At 42.6% G+C, this 12,271-nt stretch overlaps 1 protein-coding gene across 6 annotated transcripts in view; it reads left to right on the top strand.

Moving 5' to 3' along the window:
* The window catches only part of NEDD4 (NEDD4 E3 ubiquitin protein ligase), a 2,630,465-nt gene that overhangs the window by 1,245,069 nt on the left and 1,373,125 nt on the right, over positions 1 to 12,271 (top strand). For 5 of the 6 annotated variants that reach the window (XM_069624887.1, XM_069624886.1, XM_069624885.1 and 2 more), the window contains one exon: positions 9,788 to 9,853. The exons of the other annotated variant lie outside the window; for it this stretch is intronic. In XM_069624887.1, the coding sequence (XP_069480988.1) occupies positions 9,788 to 9,853 (66 nt within the window). The remainder of the gene's footprint in view (positions 1 to 9,787; positions 9,854 to 12,271) is intronic. 6 annotated transcript variants of the gene reach the window in all.

The following is a 12,271-nucleotide window of genomic DNA, read 5'->3' as shown; positions in this document are numbered from 1 at the left end:
GAACGAGTCAATAACAGTGCTGATCCCTAAACCAGGAAAAGACCAAACACAATGTGCATCGTACAGGCCCATATCGCTCCTAAACAACGATGCGAAAATATTTGCAAAAATTTTAGCAAACCGGCTGTCCCCCTTCCTCCGAGAGCTCATCCACCCGGACCAGACCGGATTCATCCCGGGCCGGGGTACCCAAGACAACATCCGCAGAACCATCAACATCATTGAATCAGCGAACAGTCTGGGCACAAAGCTGGCAGTTCTCTCCTTAGACGCGCACAAAGCTTTCGACATGCTCGACTGGGGCTATGTTAGGAACATTCTAGAGCACTTCGGCTTTGGTCTGAACTTCGCAAAATGGGTCCTGGCCATCTACCAAAGACCCTCTACAAATCTTCGCCTCAACGGGGCCAAATCCAGTAGAATAAACATAACTAGAGGCACGAGACAGGGATGTCCTCTCTCCCCACTTATATTTGCCCTATCTATGGAACCATTCGCTGAAAGGGTCCGCCGAAATTCATCGATATCCGGCCTAACGTTTAAAAAAGAATCCTACAAAATCGCGCTATACGCGGACGATGTGCTCCTCACACTCACTAGTCCAGAAGAGTCAATAAGAGCCCTATGGCAAACACTCGAAGAATTCCGAGTAGCATCGGGATTCACAATAAACATCACCAAATCCGTCGCACTGGGCATAAACATCCCAAGAAAGACCAAGGCTCATCTCGAAGAGGAGTTCCAAATCCCCTGGGCAGGAAGCAGCTTCAACTATCTAGGGGTGCATATACCCATTAAAACTGAGAAGCTGTATAAGACCAACTTCCCGGCATTCTTCAGAGATCTGAGAAATGACATCAACCGCTGGAAAAAACAGGAAATCTCCTGGTTCGGCCGAACTACTGCGATAAAAATGAACCTCGCGCCACGGCTGCTATACTACGCCCAAGCCCTGCCAGTGTCGATCCGGGAAAAGGCCCTGCAAAAACTGCAAGGAGAGGTGCTGAATCTAGTCTGGGAAGGAAAGAAATCCCGTATCCCAAAACGCATCATGCTCCGAAGTACCGCCCTGGGCGGCCTAGGGGTCCCAGACGTGTCAAGGTACTGCCTCGTGGCCCAACTAGCCCCGGCCTTTGCCTGGAAGCTTCCAACCAACCGACCCCGGTGGCTAAAACTGGAGGAAGATTGGTGCCAGACCCCACTAGAATCCTTGCCCCACACCAGGGAGCCCAAAGGGGCCCGGGACCTGGGCCCCCTACCAGCAACAAGAAACACAGTCGCCAGCTGGAAAGCGGCTGCACGCCGGTGGAAATGCAGGAGCACAATGGGTCCACTCACGCCAATTTGGAACAATCCCGACTTCTCCCCTGGAATTACACCAAATCAGTTCACGGAGTGGCGAGCCGGCGGCTTAGAAACTATCTCCGATTTCTTCGAAAACGGCCTCCCTTTGAACTTCGAAGGGTGTAAAGCAAAGTTCAAGATCCAGGAAACAGAAAGGTTCCGCTATTCCCAGCGGAGGCACTGGCTATCGCACCCTCAGGTTAGGAAACTAGGCAGCAGGGAGCAAACGGCATTGGAACACACCCTCTCGACAACCCCCCCTAAGGGAAAAATATCCGCCCTGTACAAAATACTAGATAGAACAGATCCCACAAAAAAAAGCCATATATGGTGAAATGGGAAGAGGACATCGGGAGACCAATTGAACTGGAGGAATGGCAACACATCTGGTCCCGCGCACTGAAAAGCTCAAAATGTGTGACGAACAAAGAAAGTGCGTTTAAAGTTTGCTACAGATGGTACAGAACCCCGTCAATCCTTAACAAATGTAACCCGGCTATCCCAGCGCAATGCTGGAGGGGATGCCCGGACCGCGGAACCCTATTCCACCTCTTCTGGTCATGCCCTAAAGCCACTCTATTTTGGAAAAACATCCTGGAACAAATTAAGACAATCACCGGACTCAACATCCCCTGGGATCCAGGGATTGTGCTACTGGGGACGACAGGAGAAGGCCAATCCCCTCTAACCGGCAATCTGGCGGACCTATGCTCCCATCTCCTGACAGCCGCCAAAAGTACCATCGCCAGACTCTGGAAAAACCCGGAGGGTCCGTCCACACAGATGTGGTGGTCAAAATGCTGGGAAATCGTCGCAGCAGAGAAAGTCACAGCTATCGGGTCAGGCAATAAACCCAAATTTGAACGCACATGGGCGCCCTTTCTGGACTATGGGCAGCAATTCCCTGGGGTGGCGAGGCAGCCACCTAACTTACGCTGGATGGAAACCCAAGACTGAAAAAGAAAGCACAACCCCAAGCCGGACAGGCAGCTGAGTTCCTCCAGTCCTCTGAAGTGCCACGAATGATCAATCGATTTCCCCTGACTTGGAAGATCAGGTGCTAAAGTACCCTGACGAAATCTAGTGAAAGTGTCACCTCGAACCCTTGAACTAGTCTCCTTGTCGAAATAGACAGTAATCTGTTCTTATGTGAAAACAGCTCCTTGTGAAAACTGCTCCTTGTCTCTTGCTCCCCCTCTCCCCCCCACCCTGTTGTTGTAGTTATTACTTTTATTATTTTTTATTATTGAAGAGAACGCAAGACTAGCTAAAACCAAAGCACGCAAAGTATTGTTCTCCTAATTATATGTTCTAACAAGCTGGCATACATGTAATAACCTTAACTTCTGCATGACTTGTTATGCTCAAAACAATAAAAACAAGTTTGGAAAAAAACAAAAAAAAAAACACACAAATCTCCCACAGCCTTAACACCTAACCCCTAACTACTACATATTTACATTTCAATACCCTAACCTACACTCACCCATGCAGATCATTAAAAGCCCCCACAGTTCTAAATACTCTCTCTCCCAATTTTGTCTTAATGATAGAACTTTTTCAAACCCTGAAAGTGTTTGCATATCCAATAACCAATTCTCTATCGGAGGTTTCTTTCTTGTCTTCCACACCTTCATAATTTGCTTAGTTGACATCAGTAAAGCTTTTATTAATCCAGCTTGATGAATCACATGCACTTTCACATCTACCTCAGTTGATAGTAGAATCACTGCCAGAGAAGTATGCGGAAAAGAGATATTCCCAGTTGCATCCATTCTAGTACTTCAGTCCAGAAATCTGTCACTCTTCGACATTCCCAAACCATGTGTAATAAAGTTCCCCTCATCTGATAACAGCCCTAACACAAATTACTATCCATCAAACCCATCATGCTCATCTGCACTGGAGTCCAATTTAAACGCCCTAAAAACCGTTGGTGAATATAACGCAATTTCAGATCCATCTTAGCTTTCACTGTGACCCTCCAGACACCCTCCCATACTTTCACTGGGACGTCCCTCTCTAAATCTGTAGCCTAGGCCAGTCGTAGTTTCCCCCCTGTCTCCTTCATGTGATTCTCTATTGGCATAAATCAAGTAAAGGTTAACACAATACGGGGCAGAGTATCAAACAATTCACACATTTTTGGCTTACCAATCATTGGCACATCTACCATCTGTTGTCTTTCAACCATCAATGTATCTGAAGCTCTATATCTCCTATACCCAGAACATATTGCTCCACTAGCTCTGCAAATTATATCATTTTCTCGTCCCTCCAGATATCGTCAATTTTCAGAATACCTTTGTTAGTCCAGCTTCTCCAATTTATCATTTGGTTATCTAGTTGTAACCCTGGATTATGCCAAATAGATGCTTCTGCATACATGAATACACCTTGTCCACACCCCAAAATCCACTCAACCAAAGTGGTCTTTGGAACAGCTATAGTTTCCAGTCTTACCCCAGATTTTGGCAATTTCCCAAATTAATATAAACTATCTAAACAATAGGGCTTAAATCTTTCTCTTTCTATTGAAACCCAAAATGGTTCTGATCTCCTCCCCTCCATAAAATAACAAGAAGCCTTCTTAAGAAGAACCCCTCTGTAATAATTTTCTAAAACTTGACACCAACCCCCCCGCCCCCCTCTAACTTTACGGATCATAATGAAACTGGGAATCCTTGGCATTTTCCCTACACCCCATAAAAAGTCCCAAAATACCCTATCAATGTACTTAAACCCATTTTTAGTAAATTTCAGAGGAAGCGACTGTATGTAGTACAAGACTTTGGGCAGAAGCATCATTTTAATAGCAATTACCTTGGCCCTGATATTTAAAATCAAATGATCCCTTTTACATCCCTTTGTAGTGTCTCAATCAATTTACCAATGTTAAAATTCACCATTTTCTTCATGTCATCTAAAAGGTAAAAAAATGCCCAAGTATTTCACATTTGAATTTGCCCATTGGCAATTCCAATCATTTAAGGCCCTATTGGGAGGATTTTTTTTAATTGGAAAGACTACAGTTTTGCCTAGATTAATTTTATGTCCAGATAGTAATCCTACCTCCTCTACCAATTTTTTTCAAAAGTGTACCTCCTCCTCCCAGGTTGGCCAGTATAATGTCATATCGTCAGCATATGCTCCCTGTTCCTGTCTAATGTATGCAAGTAACGGTTCCAGGGCTATATTAAAAAGAAAGTGCGAAAGCGGGCAACCTTATTTCGTACCTCTGAATAATGAAGAAAGCTCATCATTAACCCAAAGTTTGGCTGAGATTCCATACTGCAAAGCTTCAACAGTGTTTAAGAATTGAGGCCCAAATCCCATTTCAAGCAGAGTGTAATTTAAAAATGATCAGTTTACACGATCAAAGGCTTTCTCAACATCTAAAAAAATAAGCAACATCTCCTATGTTTTCGGATCTGATAATCCCATAATATGTAATAAGGTCCTAATGTTGTCATATCCATGTCTGTCTCCCATTAATGCCACCTGCGAATAATCAATCAACTCTCCAATATCTTTAAGTAGCCGTGCAGCCAAGATTTTAGTAAACATTTTAACATCTACATTTGGAAGTGAAACAGGACGATAGTTACAATATTTAGTGGCATCTTTTCCTTGTGTTGGTATCCGAGTAATAACTGCTTCTCTCATGGATGGACACAGAATACCTTCTGATAAAAATTGGTTATATAAATTGCAAAGCTCTGGTGCTAGAATAGTACTAAAGGACCTATAAAATTCCACCGGCAACCCATCCATGGCTGGAGATTTCCCTAAATTGAGTTGATTCCTTGCTGTCTGGACTTAAGATACAGTTATTGGTGCGTCTAATGCCTCTCTCTCGCTCGGATAGCATGGAATATGTACTTTGTCAAAATGTTTAGCTCCGTTTCTTGAGTGGTTATTTCTTCTGAGTAGATGGATGCTTAAAATGCTCTGAAACATTTGCAAATTTCTTTTTTCTTGAATACTAGTTCACCCCTTCCATTGTCAATCTTCTGGCTATATGATCTTTCTGTCAAATTCTCTAAACCTATTTGCCAATAGTCGACCACCCCGTTCCCCTTCCTCCCAATTAATTTGTTTCATAAAATAACCTTTTTCAGCTTGTCTTTCCACTTCATCATTTGGTTTCTCTCTGACTCTATACATACTTTTTTTATCCTTCCTGTTTTTGGACAAGGCATATTTTCTTTGCATAACCCCCAGCTCTGTCTTTCTCTTCTTGGGACAATTTAAGCCCTTCTCATTCCAAGTAATGACCTTTTATGATCCCATTTTAAACTGGTAATAAAATGCAGTCCTAGACCTGGCAGCCATACATCATAAAGCACAATTCTGAACCTTTTTACTTCCCCTTTTATTACAACATCTAATGGTAAACAAGTGTAGGTTACCCCTCCCTTCCCCCAACATGTACACAACACAAAACACAAACGCACAAACTCATTTTGATTGGAAATTGTCGAAAAAATATTGGACCATGTAAGAGAACAGTTATATGCAAAGCTCACCCAAATCTGAACTATACCCCCAGAATCCCATGCTCGATCAAGTACCATACATTCTAGTACATCCCCCATTACTATCTAAATCAATATTTTTGATTAAGCCCATCTTAATAGTTCCTACCATTATACCCTTTTTCCCTATCCCCACATTACCCATTTCTCTTTAACAAGACATCTTATTACATTGATATATACAAATCTATTAGCATGATGTTAAATCCAATAATCTGATTGGAAAATACAATAGAGCCTTCTCAGACTAAGTTTACCATGGACACTTCCAGATAGCTGTCCTAAATAAGGGAATAACCACAGAGTCAATACACCAAACTTATCTACATTCACAAATTACCACCTTTAAACATCACACTGCTTGCTAATATGCTGTTCACTCTCGTATAGCAGTGTTTAATTCTATACGTAACTTCACTGAACAGCCTTTAAGACACCCGATACAAAGGAACAGTTTTTCATGTTTCTTTAGAAGAGTCTCAATGTTCTCAGGTTGGATTGCAAGATTGAACTGTATTACTTCTAGGCGTTCAGCTGTGGTGCAACTGAGCAGTGTTGCAATGCCAGCATCTACAACATGGATCCGAGTTTTGCAGCTTACCCCAAAATGTGAAAGTGTTGTTTTAAAATATCCTGTTACTGGGAGAGGCTTCTTAGAACCATACACATACAACAGGACTGAGCGCCGCCTGAGCATCGGCTGTAGTTTCAGTTTCTCAAATCTGGAGACAGGCATAACATTTACAGTGGCTCCAGTGTCTATCATCATGGTAACTGGAATGTCTTCCACTAGCACTGTGCACCGTCGTGACTTGGCACCATTGTGATTATTGTTGTTTCCCAGTTTCACAGCTGATATCATATGTGCTTTCTCTTTTTTCTGATTGTAGTTCCATCTGGAGTTACTTGGAGATGTCTCCCTGCTAGATTGACTTTCTTCACTGCTACTAGCACTGTCAGACTCTTCGCCTCCAATGGCATGTGTGCGCCCACTTTTGCTTTGCCGGGGTTTTTCTTTTGTTCTTTCCCAACAGTGCTGTTGCTTTTCTCGATGCGTGGCGGAACCTTGGGTTCCTACACCATTTCTGAGTCGTGGTGGTTTCCCCCGGCCAGTAGTATCTCTAGTTGACTTTGAACTCAAACATACCGATGCGTAATGATTCTCTTTCCCACACTTATGGCACGTGGTGCCGTATGCAGGGCATGGTTCATTTCTGTTGTTTTGTCCTCCACACCATATGCAGTCTTTTGACTTCTTATTGGATGATTTTCCTAGTGGCCTCTGGTGCCTCAGGGCATTGACAGTTGGGGGATTGCTCTTTGACAGATCAGCGTCTAGTGGTAAACGGCTTATAATCTGCTCCATCTCTGCCGCATGTTCCTCTGTCCTTTCATGTAATCGTCCCATTGTCAGAATAGTGTTGCGCGGGAGGTCTTCTTCAGCTAAAACTGCATGCCTTAACTTCTCTGAAGGCAGCCCATGTATGGCTTGTTGCCGGACTGCAAACTCCTCATCTGGAAAATCACATGACAGTGCCATCACTCTCAGCCGACTATGAAAGTCATCTATGTTTTCTTGTGGACATTGTCTGGCTTGACTCATCTTGAATCTTTCAAAGTCATGGCTGGTTTTTGGTTTAAATTTCTTCGTGAGGGCGTCTCTAGCAGTAGCGTAGTCATCCTCTGTACCTCGGTTTGGCAAGACATTGAAAATGCGAAGGCCCATGGTGCCTAGGTTCAACATAAGAAGTTCAAACTGTTGTAACCACAATTCCCACCTAAGAGCAATGCGGGTCCCAAATGGTTGAAAAGGTTGCATGAATGTACCTTGTGCAGTATCTAACCACGTGCTGGTGTCTGGGTTCCGGCTTTGGTTTTGCAACCTCTGTGGTGTTGTGATGTCATCTGCCATGTTTACACTTATTTTTTGCCACTTCTTCTTGACAAACGTGGCTTGGTTGTAGATGAATCAGTAAAGTCACCACGCGTGTGGGGTTCCAACGTGCTCTTCACATACAATGAGATAATTGTGATGCTATATTCTAAGCTTCAAATTTATGACACTGCAAAATTAATTTATAAGCTACTAAACACTCAGTGCTTGCATGTGCTGTGTTGTTGTTTTCACCTGCAGTAGGTCGTCTGTGCCTTTTTAATTGTGTTACTGTCTCTGTAGGTGCTCAGTGCTAGTATATGTTGTATTACTGTTTTCACTAAGGCAGTATTTCCCTCTGAGCTTATAGTAAGTAAGTAAGTATTTTGTAAAAAAAAAAAAAAATCAGCCCCTCCTTCACGCTCCCCGACTTTTCCTGCCCGGTACGAGTAACTCAGCGAGCCTGGGCTTTCGGGGGAGCGTGAACACCTGAGGATCCTCCCGACGGGTTCACAGGGAATCCCATCCTCGTTGCCAGTGAGATGTGTGAGGCGGGAGGAGGACTAGGCACAAATGCTGTGACGCACGTAATAATACGTGCAGTAAATGACACGGACACCAGGAATCGGAGTCAGAGCAGGAACTGCAGTTGGCAAGCTCCGCGCTCGTCTTTATTTCCAGATGTCCACGTGACCGCGATCATGTGGACATCACAGGGTCCAGGTTTAACATGGATATCAATGCCTTCTCTAGAAATGCCATAGGGTTCCCTCACTCCACATTTTCAGGAAATCAGGCCACTCTTATGATGTTCCTCCTAGAGAGGTTTTCTTGCTCCGATAGCTTAAGAGTCCGTTTTTCGTTTTGGATCTCCAAATTCCTTATCTGGTCATATAGGCTTACAGTTTTATCATCCACAGTGGTAAGATGTTCTTCTATAGCAACCACCTTTGTAGTAAGATCCATATATCTGTCCAACGCATTAATCAGTTTGGTTTTGATTTCTACAATGTCTAAAGTCATCCAAGTCAGGAGATCCAATAGTTTGTCATCTCTTCTTCCAGTATCCTCTTCTCCTGCCTGTCTTTATGCAGGCTAGGATGTTTCAGTTGGGCTAGGATCAGCCATTATAATGAAGGATGTAGTCTTGGTTAAGGCACAGGAGCACAGCCTTTATGCTGCCATCTCTGGCGGTGACAGTTCTAGAATCTTGTAATGGAGCCTTTCTAATTGTAAATACTTCAGCTGCTGGGAGATGTAATTGAACTGTTGGTGAACTTGAACATTTTAGAATAATAGGATCTGAAATTTATATTAATTGAATTGCGATTGGTAGGAAAATGGTTACTTCGATGGCGATTGGTAGGAAAATGGTTACTCCGACTTGGCTAGAACAAAAGCACTCTCTTTTGTGGGTGAGCCAAACTGATGGATTTTTTTTTCCCCATGAAGGAAAAATGTAATGAAAGTTTTTTTTAAATCAAAACTTTAGTCCATTGTTTGTGCATTTCCAGTTTCTACGTAGATATTTCTTTCTATGTGCTTGCTTTAGGTGTCCAGTCAACTCGTCGAAAAAAAACTGGTCGACTGCAATTTGGTCGACGCAATTTGGTCGAAAACCAAATGGTCGAATTTTTTTTTTATTTATATATTTATTTTTCGGGTTTTCGTTTAGTTAAAAAAGGGGTTTTTAGAGAAAAAAAGGGGGATGGAGGGGGGACCCCCCCCCCCCCAAAAAAAAAAGGGTTAAAAAAAAAAAAAAATTTCGACCATTTGGTTTTCAACCAAATTGGTTCGAACATTTGTCTGGTCGACCAATTTTTTTCGACGAAATGTCTGGCAACCCTTGCTTTATTAACCAATATGATCTGTTGAATGAACTTTATGCAATAGAGCAGTTCTTGTTACATTAGGTTGTGAAATTACTAAATATTTAGATGTGCTTTGTGGTTACATCGATCTCTTGTCTGCTATTGTGTTAACATTGTTGATGGGGATGTTTTACACATGCATATTTTTTATTTTTTGGAAGAATCATTGCAGCAGAAACGAGAGCCTGCAAGCATATACACGTGAAGAACTTCCAACGCTTCCAGTTGTAAGCTTCTCGTTCTTATTCGTTTAATTTCATAGTTTTGATAATTCACTTGTGATCTATTGGGCAGCTGCCAAAACTTTTTTGAATTTCTGTTACCTGATATTAAATTGCGGGCCATGGGATTGGACAATGGGAAGATAATCATATTGCATCCAGAATGCTGTTAACTCATATAAATCATTAGGATGGTCCATTTAGCTATTTCCTGACCAGGACGTTGCTGCCCACTTACTTAACAATACCTATGTATTGCCCAAGCTGCAGGTGGCTATCCTCATGGCTTCTGCTAACTAAGCAGTTCAGCACAGTGGCAAGGATTCCTGCTGTAGTAAAAATGTTACCTACCTAACTTTTTGTATTAATTGTGCAGTTTATATTGGCAGCAATTACCTTTTTAACAGTAGCCCGTTTCACAAGAATTGCAGTAAAACAATTAATGAGATGTGAGCATCTCAAATTTGCACCTGCTACCCGATTAATAAAGCCTGTAAAATCTTGGAGATGCTCACCTGGAAATGTGATTCACAAACCAAGGATAGCACAGGTGCAATGCGCTGGTCTTGGAAGCAAAACCACGCAGAGCAACGGAGGGTGGAATCCCAGATCCATGATTAGAAACCGAACTCGGGTATGGTATTAGGCCCGTTATGAAAAACGAATTAAATAATTAAATATTTGCTCCAGTGCATTTTTGAGGTGATGCAGGCATCCATATGTTTACCCAGTTTTACCCTCTAAATTGAATATAAGGGAGTATGCAGGTGCAAATCCGAGATGCTCACAAAGATCCCCTGTTATACTCAATTACAAATATTTGTGAATCGGGCCCTTGATATTTATTTTTAGACCTCAGTTTTAGGTCCTTAGGTCCTCATTTTCAGTGAAAAGCTTGATATAACCACATTGTGAAGTTTTTCATATTGCCAGTAGAACCTCCAAGTATTTTATTTTTCTGAAACACAATTTAAATCATTTTTTCAAAGATTGTTGTAACGTCTTTGTTTCCCCATTAAGTGCCTAGAACCTTCTAAATGTCATCACCATTGCTGTAGAGACCCATCTTGGTACCCCCTTGCATCGCCTATATTCGAGGGTAAGCTGCTGATCTGAAGTGGCTGTTGATGCTAAGCAAATATTCATCTATGCCTCACGTTGTGCTTGATGGGTATGTCTAATCTGGGGCTTGAGAACCCAATGGGCATCATTTTGGAAGGCCATGCTTCAGAGTGCTTGTATCTGTCTACAAATAAATATGCAGATTTTTTAAATGCTTAGTTCTCCAACTGATCTGCCAAGTTCTCACTTTGATTATGTGTGACTTGTCCATTTAAGTAGGTTGCTTATGAGTGACACATCCATGCCTCACGTGACAGGTTACTTAAGTTTTTGGCAAGTTGAACGTAGTGCTTATGTCCATGCAATGTTTATTTCATGTCTTACATCATTTTATACAATACACGTGACTTTTTAAACTTATTTAGCACTACTATAGCAATAATGCATGCCTCCAAGCTACTTTTTTTCCCTCCTTCATGGAAATTCACTGGGCTGGGTACTGGTTCACGTCACCTACGAAATCACCTTTTATTCAGGGCAGTTGTTTGTGTCACCTATCTGTTTGATAAAAATAAATGGGCATGGGAATTCTGGTTACTAAATATTCCCTTCTTTCTAACACACTGCCTCTGCTGTGTGACATGGGTCCACCCCAAAGAAACCTTCAGTACAGGACATGTTCCTGTTCCACATCATCCTTTGCTCATTATGTGCTGTGCTGTCTCATGCTGCAGTCACTGTGAGCAGGAGAATAGACCTTACAAAAGTTCACAATTAGCATGTGGGTGATGAACCTGGTGTGCCTTTGCCCTACCCTAAACCATTTCATGTAGTTTACACCTTCTTGCCAACCGGCATAGCCATATCTGTACTGCACTGGTGCACTCAGTATATGCCTGTGTGTGTGTTTCTTCTAAATGGAGTGCAGAAAATTACCATCTTATATGGTGAGTGTCCGCTTCTGTGCAGATGCTCAACAATTTAATCTCCCTATGCACTTATCCCCCAATGTGGGCAACAGCAACCCTGGGCATTACAATGCTTTAAGGTACCTGTTTACACTCCTTAGTGGTACTGAAAGTCAACAGTGTGCCACCCTGGGCATGGCTGTCGTTAGTTCACTAATGGAGTGTTGTGTTATGACTCTTGACTCATTCAGCTGTGTTATCTTTTTCTTTTGAGGTGTTAATTTGCATTTCCCCTGTCTGGGTGATGGGCAAGCCAGGAAGGGATGAGGGCTGGTAGGCCACACTGATTCCACTCACTATCTGGGACTGACTCAGCACCACGCTAGCTGGCTCTAGAGCTGCTGGTGCTCAGCTGGAATTCTCAAAATAAACACTGGACTAAGTTGGACCTGCT

Source organism: Ambystoma mexicanum, chromosome 11, assembly GCF_040938575.1.
Source record: "Ambystoma mexicanum isolate Mex_15411 chromosome 11, UKY_AmexF1_1, whole genome shotgun sequence".
Lineage (NCBI taxonomy): Eukaryota > Metazoa > Chordata > Amphibia > Caudata > Ambystomatidae > Ambystoma > Ambystoma mexicanum.
Note: the sequence above shows the minus strand (reverse complement) of the source record. Positions and strands in the feature narration are given on the sequence as shown.